A 27508-nucleotide genomic window follows, 5' to 3' on the forward strand; every position below is an offset into this window, starting at 1 on the left:
TTGTTGCTTGTATCCTTACAATTTAAATAGATATTGATTGTTTCCTGATTGCTTATTTGTACCCTATGACTATCATTAAGAGTTGTACCTTAGAATTCTTGATGATCTTTTCTTTTATATGCACTGAGAGCATATGTACCAAGACAAATTCCTTGTGTGTCCAATCACACTTGGCCAATAAAGAATTCTATTCTATTCTATTCTATTCTATTCTATTCTATTCTATTCTATTCTATTCTATTCTATTCTATTCTGTTCTGTTCTGTTCTGTTCTGTTCTGTTCTGTTCTGTTCTGTTCTGTTCTGTTCTGTTCTATTCTACCTTCTGATTCTTTGGAGAATAGATTGACCCTTTCTTCTTTGTGGCGGCTCCTTCAATATTGAAACACTGTTAATAACAATTGCCACTGTAAAGAGGCCTCTAGGAGTATACAGAAAATGTGTTTTGTGGGGAGAAATCTCTCTTTGCGGCTTTCTGGCGAATAGTTGCTTTGGGATCATTTCCTGCCCATCAAGGCAACCATTGATGTGATACAACAATTCCAAATGAATTCATTGAGATAGAATGTTTACTGATTTTTAAAATATGGAAAATGGGGCACTCCCCACACCCCAGTGTAAAATGTAGAATAATAGGGTTGGAAGGTTTTCTAGTCTCAACAAATGGCCGTCCAGTCCTTTCTTGAAAACCGCAAGTGATGAAGCACACACACAACTTTCAGAGGTAAGTTGTTCTACTGATTCATTGTTCTCACTGTCAGGAAATATTTCCAAGTTGGATTGCTCTTTAAGGATCTTCCATCCATTGCTTCTGGTCCTACCCTCAGGTGTTTTGGAGCATACACACACCCGCTTCTCTGTGACAGCCTCTCAAGTACTGGAGGACTGCTATCATGTCACCCCTAGTCCTAAAGCCTTGCCCAAGAAAACTCATCGTGTTTTCTGCTTCTCCTGGTTTCTGTTCTGACCTAGGCTTCCTTAAAAAGTATAAAGCACAATCTTAGACTCGCAAAACCTCTTTTATTTATACGACTGTAAATTACTTTCATTTACAGTCCGCAAGGCTTGATAAACAGTCTTTCAGAGGAAGGTTATCAACACCCATCTCACGTGGAACGCTGCCAGAGAGCTAATTTCCAGATGCAGGGCAAACTTGGCACAGAGTCACAAACAGAACTTTCAAATCTTGAATCAGCCAGATGAACTTATTGCTTCCTGCAAAAGCTCATGTCCCGTTCGCTCTTCTTTTATGTCTTATGGGAGGAGCCAATCATCTCCAAGCCTTACTCCCAAGTCAACCCTGTTTTCTTAATTGTTCTTGTCATCAGGCAGCTCTGCGCATGTGTACACTGGGACCAGGCTCCTGCTGTTCTTCTGCCTCGCTGCTGTCAGACTCCGAAGACTGAGCATAACTATCAGATGGCCTTGGCCCCCACTCTGCCTCTGATGCAGAGCCCTCGTTTCCCCATCTCCCAAGACTGGCCCAAATTTCTCCCCAACCTCCTCACTCTCTGACTCTGCTGCCAGCTCCACTGGCTGCAGGCAGGCCACAACAGCTTCTGGAAACCTATAAAAGCAAATTTCTTTCATAAAAAGTATTCAAGGGCACTGATTATAATGCAAGCCTGAGCATTTTCTCTGAGTGGTTTATTGCTGATCATCCACTTTAAATATATCGTGTTGGTATCTAGATTGCAATCATGTTGTTTTTGTTCTGTTGGGTCTATAAACATTTTAAGCATTTAAGGTCATATTCTTCAGGACGTTTGTTATTATTGGGTTTGACTATCTTTTTTAACTCCATCAAAAGATGTTTCCATTGCTTTAAAAGAGGTTCAGTTGCATATTTGTTACAATATAATCTGCCACAGGGATTCATTTTGGGCTGAAAAAACAAAGAAGTAAACCAGGGCTAGGGTGGTAATAATAGCAATAATGTTTGCTATCAAGATTTCATTCGAATGACCAATTAAGAGACAAAATTGCCTCTTTCATTCCTTTTTTTTTTTTTTTTTTAAATCTACAGATATTTGCTATAGAAATACAGCTTGGAAGGAACTTCATAAAGTGCTTTTAAGTTTGGGGTGGAGGATTTTTTCCAGTTCAGTCAATTTATTTATTGGCTCTTAAAAAAACTCGATCCATTGTAGAGGGATCCAAAAAGAAAATTCAGCTACATCTAAGTGTCATCCTTTCTCAAAATTTATCATGCCGTGCTAAGAAACCACTGTTAAAAGTTGGGTTTTTTTTCTTTCAAAATAGAAAATATGTTTTTTTTAAAAAAAAAAGAAACAGATTTCATATCTTACATTTTACCACCATCTCTTCAAGGCGTCACATAATTTCATTTCATTTCATTTTTTTTTTTAATCAGTGAAGAAGCTGACCAAAAATATTTAGATAGATGACTGTATGCTGTACAGACTGAAAAAACATCTGTCTTCATTCTAGGCTCTTGATTATTTTTAGCTCTCTACTATCTTCCTGATGTTAACATGAAGCCCTGAGAGCAACAGAACTCTATTATTTTGCCAATCTACTTTATTTTCACCCCATCCAGACAAATAGATATATTTTCTACTACTAGAGCTAGATTAAAACCATTTGCTTCTTTTAAAAAAAGCTTAGGATCAATAAATCAGAATAGAGCTGGAAAGAACCTTGAAGGTCTTCTTAGTCCAAGCCCCTCCTCAAGCAGGAGACCCTATAGCCATGATGGCGAACCTATGGCATGTGTGCCACAGGTGGGCATGTGAGCTCAGATCCGGCGTGTGTGCATGTGCCGGTCAGCTGATTTTCGGGCCTTCTGGGCCCACCAGAAGTATGGAAACAGTCTGTTTCCTGCTTCCAGAGGGTCTCGAGGGATGGCGGGGAAGTCCCATTTTTATTTATTATTTATTTATTTATTGTTTCAATTTCTATACCGCCCTTCTCCCAAAGGACTCAGGGCGGTTTACAGCCAAAGTAAAGACAGTTAGTACAATTTTTAGGACCAGTTTAAAAGGAAATTTTTTCTCTCTCACCTGGCTCAAGAGCCTCTCTAGGAGTCTGGGAAGGCAAAAACGGTCTTCCCCACCCCCCAGAGGTCCCACCGGAAGTTGGCAAATGGGTTGTTTCTGGCATCCGGAGGATCTCTGGGGGGTGGGGGGGTGGGAAACACCGTTTGTTCCCTCCCCAGACTCCTAAAGAGGCCCTGGAGTGTGCGGACAGCAAAAAACGGGCCTTTTGGTCCCACTGGAAGTTGACAAATGGGCCGTTTTTGGCCTCCGGAGGACCTCTGGGGGGTGGGGAAGGCCATTTTTCCCCTCCCCAGACTCCTAGAAAGGCTCTGGAGCCAAGTGAGAGGGAAAAATAGGCCTACCGGGCCATTGTGTGCCAGGAGTTGGGGAAGGGGGGGGGCGTGCGCGCATGTGCAGGGATGGGGCACAAAGAATTATGGGTGTGGACACAAGCGCGACCCCCCACCCCCCTCCGGCACATGATGGCAAAAAGGTTAGCCATCACTGCCCTATACCATTTCAGATAGATGGCTGTCCAGTCTTTTCTTTAAAACTTCCAGGGATGAAGCCCCAAAGAGGTTGTAGAAAAAATGCTTTTAAAAGTAAAAAAAAAAGTTGGCCACGCCCACCCAGTCACATTACCCCACCACCACCGCCAAGCCACGCCCACAGAACCGATAGTAACAAATTTTACATTTCACCACTGGCTTAGATAGATTGATGTAGGGAGCTAGCAATTGTGAGATCCACAAAATTCCCAGTGTCTTGGTTACTTCATTCTCCCCAATGAATTAAACAAGTTGGTTTGGCGGATGGGCTAGGCTGAACCTTATTGTTTTATTTAATGCCACAAAAACTGATGAGTGATAGATGACATGGAATTAGATTAAATGGAGCTGGGTACCAATGGTCATTGGGAAATTTCTGTTGAATTTGTCGGCTAAGAAATTGGGTAGGTGATTTCTCCCTTTTCCTTCTCCAGGGGAAAGACAGAGTAAATCCCCAAATGTTTATCAAGGGGAGTACTTTCCCCCAGTAGTAACAGTAGCATTACCCCTGAAAAACCCAAGGAACAATTTCCTTCTTATGTTCCTAATAGAGTATTTGAAGTTAAGAAGCTACCAAGAAAATGAGGAAAAAAAATTATAAAGTGAAATGCAAGACCCAAGTACTCATCATTCAGGTCACATCATTTCATTCCATTCATTTCCCTGAAATCCTCTTGTTTTCGAAAAGCAAATTCCTTTTATCAACTTAAATGAGAAATGCTAGGAATACATACAGAGCTCCTCCAACGAGCACCACCAAGTGGTCTACCCTTGTCAGAAAACTAGCCACAAACACAAAATTATCTGCTACAACGTCCTACCTGTCAATGACTACTTCAGCTTCAACCACAATAATACAAGAGCACACAATAGATACAAACTCAAGGTAAGCACTCCAAACTCGATTGCAGAAAATATGACTTCAGCAACAGAGTTGTTAATGCCTGGAATGCTCTACCTGGCTCTCTTGTTACTTCCTCAAACCCCCATAGCTTCAACCTTAGACTGTCTACTGTTGACCTCACCCCTTTCTAAGAGGTCTGTAAGGGGCATGCATAAGAGCACCAGCATGCCTACCATCCCTGTCCTACTGTCCCCATTTCTCTGTACTCATTTCCTGTGTTCTTATCCATGTTTATACTTATTCCTGTTATATCGTACGTTTGACAAACTAAATAAATAAATAAAATTCTATAATGGCTGAGGTTGCTAGTTTACTTTCAAAGGCAACCATACCAAGAACTTTGTGTGAGAGGCTGTATTTGGCAGCTAAGCGTAGACGTTTTCCCTCATATTTTACCTTCACAGCTACTAGCATCTTGTCCTTGGTGGGACTGAGGTTGTAGCACTCAGCCAGGAACACCTTCCCAAAAGCACCTTCGCCCAGTTCTCTTTTAAGGATGATGTCTCTTCTCTTAATATGCTGGACATCTGCAAAAGGACAAAGAGCAGGAGAGGAGGAAAGGATAAATTAATGTTAATACAAACAACAGTTGGCAGTTCTTTCTTCTTATTCATCCTATTTGTACCCTATGACTATCATTAAGTGTTGTACCTTATGATTCTTGATGAATGTATCTTGTTTTTTTATGTACACTTAGAGCATATGCACCAAAGACAAATTCCTTGTGTCCAATCACACTTGGCCAATAAAGAATTCTATTCTATTCTATTCTATTCTATTCTATTCTATTCTATTCTATTCTCTCGTATTTTCTCCTCTCCTCTCCTCTCCTCTCCTCTCCTCTCCTCTCCTCTTCTCTCCTCCCCTCCCCTCCCCTCTCCTTTTATAACAAGTTCTCAATTTGCAAAATGTGAGCTTATGGAGCGTCTCAGTCACCCAGGTCATGTTTGGCCCAAAGGTACTTCTTCCAGAAGACTACCGGACTTTGTTTTTCCCTTGAAATCATTTCACTTCTCATCCAAGAAGCTTCTTCAGTCCAGTTGCCTTTTGAAAAAACACATTTGGGGACAAAATGTGAGTTGTTCACCCATAAAAAAAATCCGTAATCCTTGAGAAGGCAGCAGGAGTTTTGAACATTTCACCTTGTTAAGAAGTGCTCTCTGCCTTCCGAAGGTTTGCAATGTACTGTATCTCTTTGCTCAAGGAGAGGGTGGGTGGGCACCTTGTCTCATGTTTCCCCCCCCCCCACGTTTAACTGATGGTTCTCTTTCCAAAATTCTCTCCTCCCTCCCCCCATTTTTTTTTTAGTTTTGCAGCAGAGAATTATGCTTCAGACAACCCTCGAATATGAATTTGCTTATATATAATATTTATCTACATTATTGTTGCATTTAAAAAAAAAACATGCATGCACTGAAAATCAATGCTATCTATTTCTTCCAGAAACAAATCAGTTTTTGTTTTTTTTGCTGGGGGCGGGGAGCGGAGAGGTGGAATTACATTTTAGGTCAAAAACATTTGGAACCTATATTCCAAGGATAATGGCAACACAACATTTTCCTAGTTCACAATAGTTCCATCATGCAGGAATTAACATTCTGGGGGTAAAGAAACTCAAGCAATTCAGATATAATTTCCTTATTACAATTGCCACCACCAATGAAGGCAGATGGAGAAAAGCTGGGAAACTGTGAAATGCAATTTCATAGTGGAAGGGAGGAGGTGTTACAATCTCAATACCTCCCTGACATTTCATTGACCATGCAATGGAGTCTATCTACATTTTGGAAATGAACTTGTCAGAATGGAAACTATTTTCAAACTATATCCATTCCGATATGAGAAAATAGCTAAATAGCTAAATCTACCGAATGTAATTTCCAAACAGGAATATACCTATTACTGGCTAAGAGATACAACCACCATGGACGTTATGAAAGTACTACGAAGGGAAAATATCTAGAATGGAAGCAATTCGAAAGAGTGGGTTGTTGTTGTTTTTTAAACAAATGAAGGCAAATATACTGTATGTGTCCCAGGAGAATGTTGCAAGAGCCAATCTTGGTCAGTCACCAGGTCCAAAGGTTTAGTCTTCTGAGCTTTCTGACTTGTGCTGGAGCCCATTCTCAGAGAACTTCTCTGTACCAGAATGTGTGCTTTGGGCTACTCTGTGTATGGTATTATATAGTGCCTGGTTGTGTATGGCTTTTTACTTATTGATTGGGATTTACTTATTGAAAGGTAAAGGTAAAGGTTCTCCTTGCACAGATGTGCTAGTTGTTCCCAATTCTAGGGGGCGGTGCTCATCTCCGTTTCAAAGTTGAAGAGCCAGCACTGCCCGAAGACGTCCCCGTGGTCATGTGGCCGGCATGACTCAACGCCAAAGGCACATGGAACACTGTTACCTTCCCAGCAAAGGTGGTCCCTATTTTTCTACTTGCATTTTTTACATGCTTTCGAACTGCTAGGTTGGCAGAAGCTGGGACAAGTAACAGGAGCTCACCCCGTTAAGCGGCACTAGGGATTCGAATCGCTGAACTGCTGGGCCTCTGTGGCTCAGACTGCTAATGCAGTCTGTTATTAACAGCAGCTGCCTGCAATTACTGCAGGTTCTAGTCCCACCAGGCCCAAGGTTGACTCAGCCTTCCATCCTTTATAAGGTAGGTAAAATGAGGACCCAGATTGTTGGGGGCTATAAGTTGACTTTGTATATAAATATACAAATAGAATGAAGACTATTGCTAACATAGTGTAAGCCGCCCTGAGTCTTCGGAGAAGGGCGGGATATAAATGCAAATTAATTAATAATAATTAATCTAAAAGCTCAGTGTCTTAGCCACTGAGCCGCTGTGTCCCTTTTGATTGGGACAGCTATTCAGTCATTGGTTGTTTCCCTGTGCTACCAAGTCCTTGGCTCTTATTAAGTACCTGATAAGCTGTGTTTATTTAAGGTGTTTCTTCCCCAAAAATTAAGTTAATAACATCTATTTAACTGAGAGGGTTAAAATTGGCTTGGGAATCACTTTAGATTCAGTCCTTTTGTTTAAAAAAAATATTGGGGCAGCGGATAAGAAAAGACTCAATAAAGAAATCTTATCAACATGCTTTTATGTATGAATTGCATATCACATCATACATTGTTTTCCCCTGTGAAATTTCAGTCATTTTCAGCATTGATACAAATAATTGTTGCAGCCAATCTAATTAACATCACTTCTCGTATTTCCCTCTCACTGGATAATAAAATACACATTTACTAAATAGATGCCACTACATTTGAAGAGCTCACTTTCAGATTAAATAGGTATAGCTTTAACTGATTAACATTGCAATCCTATACGTGTCTCCACTGAATTAAATAAGATTTAGTCCTTAATATAGCATAGTCTCCTTATTCTATACAGTTTGCTAGACTAATAATTTTAAGAAATTTTGCTCAGAAAATGTAATTCTTTTTTTTTTAAAAGATACTTTGATGTTTAGGTGATTATTGTGTCAAAATTACTTTGGAAGGAAGTCATTCTGTTTGGCAGATATACCTTGTAAGAAGAGGCTAGCATCCTTACATTTTTATAAGCAGCTATAGAAGTGGGATTATTTTAAAAAAGTTGATCAATCAAAGCCATCATTTGAAAAGGCTAAATATGATTAATTTTTTTTAACAATAACTAGCCAGACCTTAATGACTAACAGATTTACTATAACATAAGCTCTAACGGAGTGCAGTTCATTTTATCAGCTAGATTACTGGATTCCCAATAAGAATCCATGGAAGACAAAAAAGGTGAATTGGTAATGGTAAGTTTATCACTAGGTGCTCACTTCCATTAAATTCCTTCAAAATGTATCTGCAGGAAACAGTGTCCTGCAGGCAGTCCTCGGTGCATCAAGTTATTGATTTATTATTCACGTGTCAGTCAATCTATCAAGTGTTTGTTTATATCGGCAGCTGTATGTTATTTATACAACACTTATATGCCTTGATAGCTATTGCTTAAACAGGAACGTAGGAAGATTGTGCAAAGCTTCAGATCTGAAGATGTTTGGGAGCATCAGGGTTATGCATGCAGCACACTTCAGAAATGTCTTCAATCAAGGATGTCCTTTTTGTAGAATCACATTGCAATTGTGGACGGTGGCAACAAATCCTGAGGTGAAATGCAGCACTGCAGCTGCATTTAAGGAATTGCAAAGAAGATAGAAGATAGACAGACTTGAACACTGGGCTCTATCTAACAAAATGAAATTCAATGTAGAGAAAAGTAAAAAGTCTTACACTTAGTTAAGAAAAACCAAAAGCATAAGGAAAGAGGAGTAAAGAAGGAAGAAAGTAGGTAGGCAGGTAGGTAGGTAGGTAGGTAGGTAGGAAAGAAGGGAGGGAGAAGAAAGGATAGGAGGAGAAGGAGGAGGAGAAGATAGAGGGTTAGAAAGGATGGTAGTGAGAAGTGGGAAAGAGGCGGGGAAGTAGGAAAGCAAGGAGAAGGATGGTGGGGAAAGTCGAAGAAGGATGAGAAGGGTAGAAAGGATTAAGGGAGGGAGTGGCGGTCGAGCAGCCCTGATTGAGTATAATTTGAGTATAGGATCGATTGTTGGATAAGTGATTGTATTGTACACTGGTCAAATTGTGGGAATTATTATGGAAAATAAAAAAATTTGCCCTGGAAGAAAAACCAAAAGCACACATATAAACTGAGGGAAACCAGGCTTAATAGCAGTAACTGGGAGAGGGATCTGGGAGTCATAGTTGACCATCAGCTAAGCATGAGCCAGCAATGTGCAGCGGCAGCTAAAAAAGCCCACACAATCTTAGGTTGCATTAACAGAGGGATATAATCAAGATCAAGTGAGGTATTAATACCACTCTATAAAGCCCTAGTAAGACCACACCTAGAATACTGCATCCAGTTTTGGTCACCACACTGTAAAAAAGATGTTGAGACTCTAGAAAAAGAGCAGAGAAGAGCAGCCAAGATGATTAGGGGACTGGAGACTAAAAAATATGAAGAACAGTTACATGAACTCGGCATGGCTAGTGTAGTGAAGAGAAGGACCGGGGAGACATGATAGCAGTCTTCCAATGTTTGGGGGGCTGCCACAGAGAGGAGGGGGGGGGTCAAGCTGTTTTCCAAAGCACCTGAAGGCCAGATAAGGATGGAAACTGACCAAGGAGAGATTCAACCTAGAAATGAGGAGGAACTTTCTGACAGTGAGAACAATCAACCAACGGAACACTTTGCCTTCAGAAGTTGTGGGAGCTTCATCACTTGAGACCTTCAAGAAAAGATTGGACTGCCATTTGTCAGAAATGGTATAGGGTCTCCAGCTTGAGCAGGGGATTGGACTAGATGACCCTATTAGGTTTCTTCCAACTCTGTTAATCTAAACATCCACTCCACATGGCAAAACATCACCAGAACTATCACTTGAGGTCAAGATTGCCAAACAGAGGCTGTCCTATTTTGGTCACATCATAAGAACTGATTCACTCGATAAGTCAATCAGCAGAAAAAGGAGAAGGTGAGTTACAACCATTTTTTATGAGCCACGGTGGTGCAGTGGTTAGAGTGCAGTACTGCAGGCTACTTCTGCTGCCTGCCAGCTGCCTCCAATTTGGCAGTTCGAATCTCATCAGGCTCAAGGTGGACTCAGCCTTCCATCCTTCCGAGGTGGGTAAAACGAGGACCCAAATTGTTGGGGGCAATAGGCTGACTCTGTAAACCGCTGCAGAGAGGGCTGTGTAAAGCATTGTGAAGTGGTATAATAAGTCTAAGTGCTATTACCGACCCGTGCACTCTCACAGAGAGGGACTCCTCAGGGTGCCGTCCGCCAAGCAATGTCGGTGTCAAGGTTCCAGAAATACCTCTTCTGCGTAAAAAAAGACTCGGAGGCATCCGTTCCTTTTCTCAAAGTCCTTTACTAGCATGAGGAGACTGGCACACGATGAGTGCAATTCCCAAAACTGAAGTTCCGGATTCGTTTCCCCAGTTATACAAACCCCAGTAGTCCCACCCCCCTGACCCCTCTGATGATCACACGGTCCCACGTCCTTCCAGTTCATTCGAGTAACTTCTTGCCACTCCTCGTGCAGACGTGAACGCTATCCGACCTTGACCACCGGAAGAATGTTACCCTGCCCCTCAACCCCCCCCTTCTCCCCTTAAGATAAAAATGTGGCAGCGTCTGGAAACCGAAAGTTCAATATGGTTTCCAGGCCTGACAGGCGTCCCCCCTTGGAAAAGAAGCTATATCCTAGGAAAGAAAACAAAAAGTCGATAAAGAAGAGTGTCAGTGGTCCACACTTCCCTTCTACCCCCCCCCCTCCAAGAGGTTTCCTAGGTTTGTCAGGGAAAGTGTCGTGAAAATGTTTAAGCAAAGTGTCCATGTACTTTCCAACTTTTGACCCAAGTAGATTCAGATAATGGATATCCTTCCAGTGGACTAAATATTGTAACTGACCTCTATATAGTCTAGAGTCAAGGATTTTGTTGATTTCATAGTGGGTTTCACCTTGGATTATCAAGGGTGGTGGGGGAGCAGCAGGTTGAGGTCTCAGACCAGACTGTCTAGCAGGTTTTAATAAGCTGGTATGGAATACCGGTGTATTTTCCCAATATTCGAGGGAGCTTAAGTTGACGGTAACGGATTAATAATTTTACAATGGGGAAAGGGCCCAAAATTTTGGACCGAGTTTCCTGCTGGGTATTCTTAATCTTAGATATTTAGTAGACAAAAAGACTTTATCTCCAATGCGAAAAGGGGGTTGAAGGGAACGGTGTTTGTCAGCTTGGGCTTTGTAATTCCGAGCTGTGACAGCTAAGGCCTTTTTTGTGTTTTCCCAACCTTTCTTCAAGGAATTCATCCAGTCCATTAGGGAAACCGAAGTGGGGGGTTGCACGGGGAGTTCAGGCATTGGAACGAAGTCCATACCGCTGGTTATTTGAAAAGGGGTTAATCCCGTGCTGCTGTGTACGGCATTATTATATGCAACCTCTGCAAATGGTAACAAGTCGGACCAGTTTTCTTGTTGGTAATTTACGTAACACCGTATGTATTGTTCCACCATCAAATTTAATTTCTCAGCCGCTCCGTTAGTCTCCGGATGGAATCCAGAACTAAGTCCTTGAGACGACCCAATGGACCGTAGGAACTCTCTCCAGAACTTGGCTGTGAATTGAACACCCCTGTCGGATATTATCCTTTTAGGGACTCCATGCAGTCTGTAGATGTGTTTGAGGAAGAGCTTTGCTAATTTTCTAGCCGATGGTAATCCGCTGCACGCAGTGAAGTGGGCTTGTTTAGAGAACAAGTCCACTACGGTCCATATCACTGTATTTCCTCCACTAGGTGGGAGTTCAACAATAAAATCCATGGCAATCTCTTCCCAGGGTCTGGTCGGTTCGCTACGGGTTGCAGGAGTCCAGGGGGTTTCCCTGGTCTGGACTTCATGGTGGCACAGGTAGCACAGCTCCTGACATAGTCTTCGACATCTGATTTCATTTTTGGCCACCAGAATTGTCTTCTAGCCAAGTGGAGAGTTTTTAAAAATCCAAAGTGGCCTCCTAGGCGAGAGTCGTGGCTTCTCTGTAGTATTGGCAACCGCATAGCGACGGGTACATAAATTTTGGTCCCCTTCCAGGGTATCCCATCCCTTAAGGTGAGGTCTTGCGAGTTTTCTTTAAACCAAGCATCATTAGTGAGTGCTGATTTTAAGTCCGCTAGTAGTTTATTTGGTGGGATGTTGGTACTGCGGTGTGATCGCGGTCGAGTAAGTGCTTGGTTGACCGGTTCGCTATCGGGGATCATTGCATGTATCACCTCTTCGCGTTTGCTGTCAAATTGTGGTTTCCTAGATAGGGCGTCAGCCAGCAGGTTTTGGTCGCCTGGGATGTATTTGAGGGTGAAATGGAAGCGCTTGAAAAACTGAGCCCATCGAACTTGTTTGGGAGAAAGCTTTGGGGTTTTCAAGTATTCGAGGTTTTGTGGTCCGTCCATACCTCGAAGGTTCTTTTGCCCCTTCAAGGAAGTGTCTCCAGGAGAGGAGTGCCCAACGTACTGCAAAGGCTTCTTTTTCCCAAACTGCCCATCTGCGTTCAGCGTCGGTCAGTTTTTTAGATATGTACGCGCAGGGCATAAGGTTGTTTTCGGTATTCCGTTGTAATAAGACAGCGGCTATTGCTACATCACTTGCATCAGCTTGGACCACAAAGGTTTATTTGGATCCGGTGTTGAAGAATCGGTTCCATTGAGAAGAGGCGTTTCAGGTGTTCAAAGGAACGTTGGCAGTCCATTGTCCAAGGTAGGGGTTGGTTAGGTTTGGGTTTGGTGGGTGATGGGCCAGTTTTTAGTAAGTCCGTTAATGGTAGAGCTACTTCTGCGAAAGAAGGAATGAATTTGCGGTAAAAATTTGCGAAACCCAAGAAACTTTGAAGTTGCTTACGTGTGCGTGGCGGTTGCCAATCCAATACTGCTTTCACTTTACCTGGGTCCATTTCGATACCTTTGTTTGATATTCGGTAACCTAGGTAGTCGAGGGATTCCTTATGGAATTCGCATTTGGAAAGTTTGACATATAGCTTGGCGGCTAGGAGTTTTTTAAGAACTTGTCTGACCAATTTGATGTGTTGTTGCATATTGTCTGAGTAGATAAGAATATCATCTAAGTAGACAAGAACCCCATTGTAGAGATGGGGGTGCAGGGTTTCATTAATCAGTTGCATAAAGACAGCTGGGGCCCCTTGGAGACCAAAGGGCATGACACGGTATTGGAAACTACCCAAGGGGCAATTGAAAGCTGTCTTCCATTCATCACCCTCCTTGATACGGACACGGTAATAGGCTTCCCTTAAATCCAATCTGGTGAAAATTTTTCCTTTTGATAGGTGGTTCAACAGGTCGTGCATAAGTGGTAACGGGTAAGTGTTTTGTATGCAAATCGCATTGATATTTTTGAAGTCAATACATAATCTGAGTGAACCATCTTTTTTTTGTTTAAATAGCACAGGCGCAGCTACAGGTGATTTTGCTGGTTCAATGAACCCTCTGGCTAGGTTAGTGTCAATGTATTTCCTTAGTTCAGACATTTCTGCTGGAGTCATTGAGTACATTTTGGGTTTTGGTAATTTTGCCCCTGGGTGCAATTCAATTGCGCAATCAGTTGGGCGGTGGGGTGGTAAGAGGTTACATTCATCTTCGCTAAAAACATCTGATAAATCTATGTATGCTCTAGGGATGTTGGGTTGCAAAGGGGGGTGGAATTCTTCTTTGTTGTTGAGAAGAAAGTCCTTGAATCGCTGCAGCAGATGAATCAACCATTGGTGTGAGGCCCACTGGAAAAGGAGGGGCTGAACTAGCTGGTTGCCATTGATACTGAATCCACCCTTGTCCCGGATAGAACGCCCATCCAGGCGGGATAGACGCTGCTGGAGGCAGCGTAAGCCTCTGCTGGCGGGAAAGGTCATTTGGGTGGGGGAGTTGCGATCCCCCCCACGCTTCTGGTGTTATTTGAGGTCCTTGCCATTTGAAAGAGGGAGGGGGCTTCTTGCGTTCTTCAGAACGGTTTCGAGTTTCAGTAGTCTCTCTCTCTCTGGTGAGAGGGAAAGTGAATCTAGGCTGAGCTAAAGGTTCTCGAGGTCTCACCTCCAGCCGCTCAAAAGTTTCAGGAGGTCTAATAGAGACTGGGATTTCAGAGGGTCTCTCGGTCCCAATCCAGGGACTCTCCTGATTCTCCAGGTTTTATTGCTCTCCAATGAGGTTGAGAAGAGGGAGGGGGCTCTCCACTTCGTCCCGGGGAAAAGTTTCCTCCGGACTGGCAGCTTACCCATGAATCAGAGTCCCTGGGGCGTGCTCCAAGCGGACAAGCAAGCTCTTCCTTTTCGGGGCTTCGGGTCCTGTTGTTAGATGGGTAATAGGTGACTTCAATTAAGTCGTTAAGATCCTGCTTCGCGGCTCCTTCTACGCTCTCAAGTTGTTGCTCTTCCATCTTCACTGGGTCTTTGCACCGCAGTGGAGGTTGCGGAGACTGGGGCCCAGCACCCTCTAACAGGCCCCTCTGAGAGGAGAGGGTACTGTTAGCAAAAGAAAGTTTGTGTGAGTTTTGGGAATAATGTCAAGGTTCCAGAAATACCTCTTCTGCGTAAAAAAAGACTCGGAGGCATCCGTTCCTTTTCTCAAAGTCCTTTACTAGCATGAGGAGACTGGCACACGATGAGTGCAATTCCCAAAACTGAAGTTCCGGATTCGTTTCCCCAGTTATACAAACCCCAGTAGTCCCACCCCCCTGACCCCTCTGATGATCACACGGTCCCACGTCCTTCCAGTTCATTCGAGTAACTTCTTGCCACTCCTCGTGCAGACGTGAACGCTATCCGACCTTGACCACCGGAAGAATGTTACCCTGCCCCTCAACCCCCCCCTTCTCCCCTTAAGATAAAAATGTGGCAGCGTCTGGAAACCGAAAGTTCAATATGGTTTCCAGGCCTGACAGTCGGCTGGCGGCCCCCAGGGGAAGGGCCTTCTCTGTGGGGGCTCCCACCCTCTGGAATGAACTTCCCCCAGGACTCCGTCAACTGCCTGACCTTTGGACCTTTCGCCGCGAGTTGAAGACATATCTATTTATTCGCGCAGGACTGGCATAGAATTTTTAGTAGTTTTTAATATTTGGATTTAAATTTTATTGTGTTTTATGGCTTTAAATGGATTTTAATTTGGCCTTACATTTAATAAGTTTTTTTAATTACTGTTTTTATTGGGCACTTTTTACTGTTTTATCTGGCTGTGAACCGCCCTGAGTCCTTTGGGCTCTGTGGCTCAGACTGGTAAGATAGTCTATTAACAGCAGCTGCCTGCAATTACTGCAGGTTCAAGCCCCACCAGGCCCAAGGTTGACTCAGCCTCCCATCCTTTATAAGGTAGGTAAAATGAGGACCCAGATTGTTGGGGGCAATAAGTTGACTTTGTATATAAATATACAAATGGATGAAGACTATTGCTTGACATAGTGTAAGCCGCCCTGAGTCTTCGGAGAAGGGCGGGATATAAATGCAAATAAAAAATAAATAAATAAATAAATAAATATTGCTATTGCTATTTTTCACACTTATGACTGCTGCAGCCTCCCCATGGTCACATGATTTACATTTGAATACTTGACAAATGGTTCATATTTATGACAGTTGCAGTGCCCAGGATTCATCCCCTTGGGTGACCTTCTGACAAGCAAAGTCCATGGGGAAGTCAGAGACACCTAACATCCGTGTAACATGCAATCTAACAACCGCAGGGATTCAATTAGCAAAAATGGCAAGGCAAGTCATAAAATGGGACACAACTTACTTAATAAATTTCTCACTTAGCAACATAAATCTGGGCTCAACTGTGGTCATAAGTCGAGGACTACCTATGAAGGATGATACCAGGATAACTATGGCTGTTCTGAAGGAAGCAGTGTGAGACAGAGGGGCACGGAGAGCAGAGGTGGGTTTCAGCAGGTTCTGACCAGTTCTGGAGAACCCGTAGCAGAAATTTTGAGTAGTTCGGAGAACCGGTAATAAAAATTCTGACTGGCCCTGGCCCCATCTATTCTCTGCCTCCCAAGTCCCAGCTGATCAGGAGGAAATGGGGATTTTGCAGTAACCTTCCCCTGGAGTGGGGAGGGAATGGAGATTTTATAGTATCCTTCCCCTGCCACGCCCACCAAGCCACACCCACCAAGTCATGCCACGCCCACCAAGCCACGCCCACCAAGCCACACCCACAGAACCGGTAGTAAAAAAAATTGAAACCTCTGATTTCAGTCAGAGTGCTGATTCATACAGTGGTCAAGGGTTGGACACAACTGAATGGCATGACATGACATTGTTGGGGAAAACCTATCAGATGACTGAGAAACAACCTTCCTGTGCAGTTTTAGTTAAAGGAAACACACGCATAATCACACACACATGGATTATTCATGTATGGTTGCTTCCTAGTTGAGAAATGGGCTGCTTTTGTCTTAATTACAAGCTATGACAAATAACGTCCCTAGGTAAAGAAAACAAAACAGAACAAGAAAAGGTCAGCTTCCTAGAAATGCCCAGAAAAACAATTTTCAGAAAATAAAAAAAGCAGAACACCAATGGAATGAAAATGAATAAAGCTTTTCATTTGAGGGGGGGGGGAATGCATATACACAAAAACAGGGCGATCTATCTATCTATCTATCTATCCATCCATCCATCCATCCATCCATCTCAGAGCATTGGAAACACAAAACATTTAAATGGCTCTTAAACAATTAAGCCTGCTAATTAGAAGATTATGGGCTGGCATAAAAGCTACCAAGTCTAGACATCTTCGCTTGTTTGGGAAGAGTGATGTTCCCAGATTGCATAAACAAATCCTTCTTCAGAGAATTCCTACTGACCTTTTCATTCATAATGAAAGCTCCCTAACAACGATATTATTAATAATATTTAGCAATTAAGTGGCAGCTAGTATTAAGCCTGTTTGAAATCTTCTTAGACAATCTGTGTTTCACTGCTGATTTTGGAGCAGGATATTCAGCAAATTGTCCAGATGTTTTCACACCTCTATATTCTGCTCACCGTTGCACTGGTCAGAGTTTGTAGTTTTTAGGTTGGCTATTTTTCCCCCCATGCATCTCCCTGGTTAACTAAACCAGCGGTCAACAATTGGTGGTCCTTGGACCACTGGTGATCCCCGATAACAGTTTGGTGGTCCGCAGAAAAATTATTTGCACTAAAGTGCACTAGTATTGCACTAAATCAGGGGTCCTCAAACTATGCCCCCTGGGACAGATACCTACAATGAACATTTGTGCTGCTGCTGCAGAGAGTCTCCCCCTTCGGGGTCTTTTTGTGTAGATCAGAGGGGAGACAGAAATTCCGACTTGGGGTCTGCTTAGACCTCCTGGTGTGAGGCTTTGGGCGAAGGTTGAAGGGAAGTGCTGTTGGTGGCAAAGAACCAGAGGGCCTTTTTCCAGTGGGATTGCCACATGGCCTGGAACTGGCTGACCATCTCAGCCCACTGAGCCTCCAGGCACCAGCACCTGGCCTTGCACTTCCACAGGTCTTCTCTCTGCTTGGAAAGGCTATGCTCATAGTCCTCATTGAAGTGCTTCTGCTGAGCCTCCTCGGCCAGATCCAATTTGAACTGAGCTGTTTTGCCAACTCTTTCTCATGGTGGCTGCTTAGCTCCAACAACGGCTTCCTGTAGGGGACCTAGGGAGCCCAGGCGGGGAGGCGAGGAGTGCCTAACAGGAGAGGGGTGAGTACAGGCTGGCGAGGTGCCCCTCAACGTAACTGACATTGAGCTGACCATGCCCACCCAGTCACATGACAACCTAGCTACGCCCACCCAGCCAGTCATTAGGCAGATCATATTAGTGGTCCACAGGATTTAAAATTATGAATTTAGTGGTCCCTGAGGTTGGGGACCCCTGAACTAAACCACACATTGCCTTAATTTTCTGAGTTTGCATAACATATTAGGCTAAAACCTGATTGCCTGCTCTACACTGGGTCATGAAAACATGGTCAGTATCAGTGGTGGTATTCAGCCGGTTCTATCCGGTTTTGGGCAAACTGGTTGCAGTGGCTGTGGGAGGCTCCGCCCACCTGCCCTGATGTTATCACATCCTGTTTTTGACACTTTACATGCATGGAAGGCCCTGTGCATGTGCTCAAATTTGTGAATCGGTAGCAAAGGTAAGTGAATACCATCCCTGGTTAGTATGTGAGAATTCCTTTCCTACAATGGAGATCAAATGAAGAAGCATAATATTTGGGGGGCATCATATTCCACATATACAATTGCCCAGAGCAGCAGTAACTTTCCTAAATTAATTCTTTTTATTTTTTATTTATTGATGCCCTCAAGTCAGTGTCGACTCCTGGCAATTGACTGAATTTGTCCCTGCCGTTTTCTTGGCAGGATTTTCAATAGTAGTTTGTCCTACAGCTCAGAGAAAATGACTCTCCCATGGTGTCCTAAGATCATCTAGCTAGCTTCATGCCCAAGGTTGGATTAGAACTCACGGTCTCCCCATTTCTAGCCTGCTGCCTGAAACACTATACCCCTCCACCCCAGTTCTACAATTCTTTAAAAATAAAATAAAATATGCAATTGAGGCAGCAAAAGAATTGGCTAAATTGTTCACTTTATGCCAACAAACACTGGTCATACAAATATCAGCAGAGTTTCAAAACTCCAGAAATTATAAATGGAGAAATATTCAAAGAACTGTTCTGCATGTCAAATGAACAGGAATCCAAGCCCTCCGCCACCCCCAACAGGGAGATGGGAATCAGAGATGAAAATCAAATGCCATTATTCTAACTTGCGTCATTTTGCTACAAATCCTTTTTTTTCCCATTTGTGAATAATAAGTCTGCCGCTGAAGAGGCTAAGTTGTAAGGCCACTAGAGAGACTGATCTGCATAAACCTTTTATAGCCTTTTGGTACGTGCAGAAAAGCCCCTGATAAATAGCGGCTGGTTGTTATTCCAAAATGATTTCAGGTACCTTGTGCCAACTTTTGTTTGGCTCTATCAGATCGCAGTTGGCCTTTCTAACAAGGTATCTGCCAACTGCCTTCGCTGCCTATACCTTCTGTACTCCACAACTCCTCTACAGCTCAGGAATAAACACTGACAACAGCCAACAAGCCTACCCCTGAAATAATTCTGGACAATAGGTAACAAACCACAGCTGGCGAAAGGGGGAAAAATATCACTGCAGAAGTAACCCAGTAGCTATTTATTTATTTATTTATTTATTTATTTATTTATTTATTTATTTATTTATTCATACTTTTATACCGCCCTATCTCCCTAGGGACTCAGGGCGGTGTACAGCCATATAAAAACAACATAAATATACAAAATAAAACATTAATCTAAAAAACTTATTAAATAGGCCAAATATTTAAAATAGACATATAAATAATAAAACCCAATTTAAAACCAAATCTAAAATTTAAACAATTAAAATTTAAAAATCTAGTCCAGTCCTGCGCAGATAAATAGATGTGTCTTAAGCTCGCGGCGGAAGGTCCGAAGGTCAGGAAGTTGACGAAGTCCTGGGGGAGGCTCGTTCCAGAGGGTGGGAGCCCCCACAGAAAAGGCCCTTCCCCTGGGCGTCGCCAGTCGGCACTGCCTAGCTGACAGCACCCTGAGGAGTCCCTCCCTGTGAGAGCGCACGGGCCGGTGGGAGGCATTTGGAGGCAGCAGACGGTCCCGTAAGTAACCCGGCCCTATGCCATGCTATGCAATTGGAATGGCAATACAATCCATATATCTGTCATCTGCACCTCTCTAATTGTCTGGTTTGGTTCTGCAACACAACAAGACAGACACAGACTTCAGAGGATAATTAGAACGGCAGAAAAAATAATGGCTACCAACCTGCTTTCCATTGAGGACCTGTATACTGCACGAGTCAAAAAGAGGGCTGTAAAAATATGTACAGACCCCTCATATCATGGACATAAACTGTTTCAACTCCTACCATCAAAACGACGCTATAGAGCACTGCACACCAGAACAACTAGACACAAGACCAGTTTTTTCCCAAACGCCATCACTCTGCTAAACAAAAAATTCCCCCAACACTGCCAAACTATTTACTAAGATTGCACTACTATTAATCTTCTCATCGTTCCCATCACCTATCTCCTTCCACTTATGACTGTAACTTTGTTGCTTGTATCCTTACGATTTATATTGATATTGTTTCCTGATTGCTTATTTGTACCCTATAACTATTTATTTATTAATTTTATTTATTAGATTTTTATACCGCCTTCTCCCGAAGGACTCAGGGCGGTGTACAGCCAAAGATAAAAAGTTGATATACATACAATTTAAAACCAAGATTTAAAACTAAGCAAATTACAAAAAGGCCAATATTAAAATTTAAAAATTTAAAAAACCCTAAGACAATAAAAACCCAATTTAAAATTAATAAAACTATTATGTCAGTCCCGCTTGAATAAATAGGTGTGTTTTTAGCTCACGACGAAAGGTCCGAAGATCAGGCACTTGGCGTAGGCCAGGGGGAAGTTCATTCCAGAGCGTCGTGGCTCCAACAGAGAAGGCCCTGCTCCTGGGGGCCGCCAGCCGACATTGTTTGGTGGACGGCACCCTAAGAAGTCCCTCTCTGTGGGAGCGTACGGGTCGGTGGGAGGCATAAGGTAACAGCAGGCGGTCTCGTAAGTACCCGGGTCCCAAGCCATGGAGCGCTTTAAAGGTGGTAACCAAAATCTAGAAGCGCACCCGAAAGACCAGAGGAAGCCAGTGCAAACTGTGTAGTAGCGATGTTACATGGGAGCCACGAGTGGCTCCCATTACTACTCGCGCAGCCGCATTCTGGACTAACTGCAGTCTCTGGGTGCACCTCAATGGCAGTCCCATGTAGAGAGCATTGCAATAATCCAACCGAGACGTAACCAGAGAGTGAGTGACCGTGCATAAGGCATCCCGGTCAAAGAAGGGATGCAACTGGCGAACCAAGCGAACTTGGTAAAAGGCCCTCCTGGAGATGGCCGCCAGGTGTTCATCAAAGGACAGCCGTCCATCCAGGAGGACGCCCAAGTTGCGTACCACCTCCTTTGGGGCCAATAACTCTCCCCCAACAGTCAGCTGTGGGTGCAGCTGACTGTACCGGGGTGCCGGCATCCACAGCCACTCCGTCTTGGAGGGATTGAGCTTGAGTCTGTTTCTCCCCATCCAGACCCGTACGGCTTCCAAACACCGGGACAGCACTTCGACAGCTTCGTTGGGGTGGTCTGGGGTGGAAAAGTACAACTGAGTATCATCAGCATACAGGTGATAACTCACCCCGAAACCACTGATGACCTCCCCCAGCGGCTTCATATAGATGTTGAACAGGAGAGGCGAGAGAATCGACCCCTGAGGCACCCCACAAGTAAGGCTATCATTAAGTGTTGTACCTTATGATTCTTGATGAACGTATCTTTCTTTTTACGTACACTGAGAGCATATGCATCAAGACAAATTCCTTGTGTGTCCAATCACACTTGGCCAATAAAAAAAAATTCTATTCTATTGTCTGGGGATAGATGATATCTTCCTAACAGTAAGAAAGAAATGTAATTTTAGAGTTAATTGTTGAAGAAGATGAGTTCCATTTGGCTAGGTTGCTTCAGGTGAAGACTACACAACTTTGAGTTGTATGCCTATGTTAGTCCAAGGGTTGGGTTGACTGACCTAAATGGACATTTCCATTCCATAATTCCAGTCTGCCTCTGGAATGAAGTGGGATCATTTGAAAAATGAAAATTTCATCTCTACTCTTGAGAGAATAACGGGTCAAAAATACATCCATAGGGGGAATCCTTGCTAAGATACGTTCTGCCAGGGAAGGACATCACTGGGCCTCCCATGTTTCCCAATTTCTTACGTGGGCATCGCATACAACATCAAATATCATATTAGTGTCCCATTAACATACTTTTATTTCTTAAGATCAACCACAATCGTTTGCAATCTATCCCCTGTGTCACAGCAAAGTGTAGATGTTGGATGGTATCCCATGTGACATACCATCAATGACCTCTTGTTTGCAACAGAGGAGGTCATGGCTGGCCGCTTGCATGCTGCACTGTTTTCTTGGCTCAACCACACTGAATAAATTTCCAGGAATTATATGGCTTCTCTCTATCATTCCCTCCGACAGGACATTGTTATTTTTACTTGCAGTTACATGCAAGTATGGTGGTCCAGAATAATATCATGCTTTTTTTTTTTCCTGTGACTTGGATCTGATCTATGTTTCCATTTCATCTTTAGTTCTTGGTATTTGGTTAACATTTTTCTTAAAACCATTTTTAAAACAAAGTGGAAGAAATAGCCTTATTTGTTTATTCTTAAAATTACTCACGTATCTCTTCGTTCAATAATTGTAACAATAAATCTAATGTGAAGTGCAGACATGCACACACACACACACACACACACACACACACATAGAGGAATTATGAACATCAAATGCAACGTCCACAAATATGCACAGTCCCTTGTGTAATTAAGATATATAACTAACTGCCACCAAAGGCATATCAGAATCATACAGATGATTTCAGGTTATCAGCCATCCAACTACTCTGATGGTGGGATGAAATATGTCAGCTGAAAAAAAACGTAGCGGGATCACATGGAGACACAATTAGAAAGCCTGTGCAGGCATTAAATCTATGGGCCGGTTATAAAAACCACGACGAGAAAATTGGAAAGGTTGCAATTCCCCAATGATTTCTTTCACTAAAGCTGATCGCCAGATTGGGTGTTCCAATTAAAATCTGATTAAGTTCCTAATGTGACCATTTCTTCAAATGTTTCCAGAATGGCGGTATTCATGAAGCATACTTGTACATAATTTGTTCAGGATGCCATGCTGCACTAGGAATTCATTATGAGGTAGAAGGGCCACGGCTAATGTGACAATACTATCGACAGTCTAATGCACTGAGGGGCTAAATCTTCCTTTGAAGCTGCCAAACGGTTAGGGGACGCTCACCATTTTTGATTTCTAAAAATATACATTTGGTTTTGACAGTCCCTGGGCCCCATCCAGTGGCAGCATATAATCAAGAGGTCTGTGGTTAACTATGTTAACACTCACATGCACTGTATCATAATACACATTGTTTGGTTGTGGTTTTAATATTTCAAATTTCTAGGTTCTACCATATCGCAAAATCTAAAATTTATTTATTTATTTATTTATTTATTTATTTATTTATTTATTTATTTATTCACATTTTTATACCGCCCTATCTCCCGAGGGACTCAGGGCGGTTTACAGCCTGATAAAAACACAAATATAAATACAAGATGGACAGCTAACATCAAAAACATCATCAAAAAAGCACAACAAAGAATGTTCTTTTTGCGCTAACTCAGGAAGCTCAAACTGCCCAAGGAGCTGCTGATCCAGCTCTACCGAGGAATTATTGAATCTGTCATCTGCATCTCCATAACTGTCTGGTTTGGTTCTGCAGCCCAACAAGACAAACACAGACTTCAGAGGATAATCAGAACTGCAGAAAAACCAATGGCTACCAACCTACCTTCCATTGAGGACCTGTATACGAGTCCTCAAGTCACGAGTCAAAAAGAGGGCTGTGAAAATATCTACAGACCCCTCACATCCTGGAAATAAATTGTTTCAACTCCTACCATCTATAGAGCACTGCACACCAGAACAACTAGACACAAGAACATTTTTTCCCCGAATGCCATCACTCTGCTAAACAAATAATTCCCTCAACACTGTCAAACTATTCATTAAGTCTGCACTACTATTAATCTTCTCATCGTTCCCATCACCCATCTCCTTCCACTTATGACTGTAACTTTGTTGCTTGTATCCTTACGATTTATACTGATATTGTTTCCTGATTGCTTATTTGTACTCTATGACTATCATTAATTATGATTCTTGATGGACGTAAGTTTTCTTTTATGTACACTGAGAGCATATGCACCAAGAGAAATTCCTTGTGTGTCCAATCACACTTGGCCAATAAAAAAATCTATTCTATTCTATTCTATTCTATTCTATTCTATTCTATTCTATTCTATTCTATTCTATTCTATTCTATTCTATTCTATTCTATTCTATTCCATTCCATTCCATTCCATTCCATTCCATTCTATTCTATTCTATTCTTCTATATGATTTGTGGATCCAGCAAAGTGTGGTTCGTAAGTCATGTTTTATTACTGATTTGTGGGGATCCTGCAAGAAGTTTAAATATGAAGACCCGCCATAAATCACATTTTTTCAGTGCTGTCATAGCTTTGGTCATTAAATGAATAAGTACAGTATAAGATGAGGATTACTTTTATTATGATCTGTACCAGTGGTGAAATTCAATTTTTTTTTATTACCGGTTCTGTGGGCGTGGTGTGGCTTGGTGGGCATGGCAGGGGAAGGATACTGCAAAATCTCCATTCCCACCTCACTCCTGGGGGAAGGATACTGCAAAATCCCCATTCCCACCCCACTCCTGGAGGAAGGATACTGCAAAATCCCCATTCCCTCCCCACTCCTGGGGGGAGGATACTGCAAAATCCCCATTCCCACCCCACTCTGGGGCCAGCCGGAAGTGGTATTTGCTGGTTCTCCAAAATACTCAAAATTTCCGCTACTGATTCTCCAGAACCTGTCAGAACCTGCTCGATTTCACCCCTGGTCTGTGCTTGGGTACTTTCAAAGACATGGCCATGTCCTGGCTTTCCATGTTTCCTTTGAAACCTTAAAACATGAGTCAAATGTTACAGGGAGGGAAAAGAAATTACACGCTGCATTAATCTCATTATAAACAGATCTGCTAGAAACTCATCTATTTCATCTATCAGAAGCAGCCTTGCTTTCAATGAATTGCCAGCAAACACAGTCAGGAGAAACCTGGAGGTTTAAAAGTCTTTACAACAATCAGATTAACCAAGGCAGTGGAACTGAAGGGGTTTTTTACGCTGGGACTACCAGACCAAAATAAACTCAAACTCTAGGCTGGACTTTTCCCCCCCCCCTTTTTTTTTTAAAGAGAAGTCAGCTGATATAAGTTTGAAAATTCGATTTCTTTCCCCCCACAATGGGATTCACTTTCTTCTGAGAATCGAGGTAGAAGTAAAGAAGCTGGCTTCTGCTGGACTATACAAATTCATCACGGTTTGGTTGAAAAGCACCACTACGGAACCTTATCGCTGGTATGAACTGGGCACTCCACGAAAAAGATTCCAAGAATCTAGTGGAAAAGAAAGGCCAAAGAGAACTGGAGACTGTAGGCATAAGAGCAGAAGGGAGCGAAAAGGAAACTTTATAATGAGGAGGGGTTTTTTCCACCCGCCCTCCCCTGCCTCTTGCCTTCATCTATGCTGCCAAAGCACTTCAGCGGCAACATTAATTCGATACCACACATTTAATTATACATTATTTGGAAGCAAATTTATCTGAGCAGAGGAAAGCACCTTTGGGAACCTGGTTGCTCCCTCCAGTTTTGCGTGCCTAGCAGAAGCAGGAGCAGCAGCAGCTTTGATGGCTAATGGGAGAGAGAGAGAGAGAGAGAGAAAGATTGAGAGAGGGGGGAGAGATTGGGAGAGAGAGAGAGAGAGAGATTGAGATAAAGAGAGAGATTGAGAGAAAAAGAGAGACAGAAAGAGAGACAGAGGCAGAAAGGAAGAGATCGGGAGAGAGATTGAGAGAAAGAAAAAGAGAGGTTGAGAGAGAGAGAGAGAGAGAGACAGAGGCAGAAAGGAAGAGACAAAGAGAGAGATTGAGAGAGAAAAAAGGGGGCAGAAAGAAAGAGAGATTGAAAGAAAGAGAGATTGAGAGAGAGATTGAGAGAGAAAGAGAGACACAGAGAGAGGCAGAGGCAGAAAGGGAGAGAGAGAGAGAGAGAGAGAGAGAGAGAAGGAGAGACACAGAGAGAGAGACAGAGGCAGAGGCAGAAAGGAAGAGACAGATTTTGAGAGAAAGAAAAAAAGAGATTGAGAAAGAGAGAGAGATTGAGAGAGAGAGAGAGATTGAGAGATAAAAAAGAGAGACAGAGGCAAAAAGGAAGAGAGAGAGAGAAAAATTGAGAGGGGGGTGGGAGAGAGAGAGGTATCTCCATATGGAAGGAGAAAATAGATTGGTTTGTTTTAACATCATCTGCAATTGACATTCGATCCACTCTCCCCAAGAAGGGAAGATGTCAAAAAGAGATATGGTTGCACTTCACAGCAAAATCTGCTGGCTATGATTTGATCCTCCTCCTCCTCCTCTTCCCACCGGCCATTTTCAAATCCCCCCAACCCCGAAACCCAAATGCTTCCAGCCTGTCCTCAGTGATTTTTTTTTTTTAATGGAAAACGTTGAGTTCCTCCGATTCCCCCTTACTCTCTTGACTCCTCCCCCTTCTTTTTTCTCCTCTTCTCTTTTCAGAATCAGGAAGCAGTGGACTGGATGGATACAATGGGGGAGAGATTTCCCCGCCTCCCCCGCTGGGACCCCCCATGGGGTGCTCAGATTTCAAGCTATGCTGCTTTAACAATGGAGTAATCAGATACCTCCTGGCATCCTATTGCAGATGGATATTCTCAATCAAGCTCAGCGCCAAAGGTTTGAGACCTTTTAAGAGCAGGATCTCCTCTCCTTCAGAAACCGAGAATGCCAACTGCATTGTTGCCATCGATGGGCTGTGTAAAATGCAGGCCTCTGAACCTTTGCAAAATGTGGCTGCAATTTGCTCAGATTACAGCTTTATATCAATCCATCAATCAATTGGAATAGAGCTGGAAGGGACCTTAGAGATCTTCTAGTCCAACCCACTGTTCAAACAGGAGACCCTGTACCATTTCAGAGAGGTGGCTGTCCAGTCTCTTTCTTAAAAGCCTCCAGTGATGGAGCACTCACAGCTTCTGAAGGCAAGTTGTTCCACTGGTTAATTGTCCTCACTGTCAGGAAGTTTCTCCTTAATCCCCAGTTGCTTCTCTCCTTGGTTAGTTTCCATCCATTGTTTCTTGTCCTGCCTTCTGGTGGTCGACTCTCTCTTCTTTCTGGCAGCCCCTCAAATGCTGGAATATTGCTATCCTGTCACCCCGAATTCTTTTCTCTAGGCTGGTCATATCCAATTCCTGCAACTGTTTTTCATGTTTTTGTCTCCAGGCCCTTTAATAATCTTAGTTGCTCTTCTTAGCATTTTTTCCAAAGTTTCGACATCTTTTTTGTAATGTGATGATCAAAACTGGATGCTGTATAAATATACGCATGCTTATTTATTATTTTATTAATATTATTATATAGCATTGTGTGTGTGTGTGTGTGTTGGTTTATTTATGCATGTTACATACAGCATGTACTGTATGCCTTGTGACAAATTAGTTATTTATCAGAGGACTGCAATCAGGGCACAGAAGATTTCTGCTTCTCACCAATATACTTTAGATATTTGGAACATCACCTATCTGTGAGAGAAGGGAGAAGGCCCTCAAAATGGAGAAAGTGGAGAAGGTTATGTGAACAATATGAGTACTTTGATAGGAGGAGTCA

The 27508-nt window shown here is 42.8% G+C and overlaps 1 protein-coding gene across 1 annotated transcript in view; it reads right to left on the reverse strand.

The window, feature by feature from the left end:
- NTRK3 (neurotrophic receptor tyrosine kinase 3) overlaps nucleotides 1-27508 on the reverse strand; it is a 517214-nt gene that overhangs the window by 74740 nt on the left and 414966 nt on the right. The window contains exon 13 of the mRNA XM_058156317.1: nucleotides 4847-4977. Coding sequence (XP_058012300.1) covers nucleotides 4847-4977 — 131 coding nt within the window. The remainder of the gene's footprint in view (nucleotides 1-4846; nucleotides 4978-27508) is intronic.

The sequence above is a fragment of the Ahaetulla prasina genome, chromosome 13 (genome assembly GCF_028640845.1).
Source record: "Ahaetulla prasina isolate Xishuangbanna chromosome 13, ASM2864084v1, whole genome shotgun sequence".
NCBI lineage: Eukaryota > Metazoa > Chordata > Lepidosauria > Squamata > Colubridae > Ahaetulla > Ahaetulla prasina.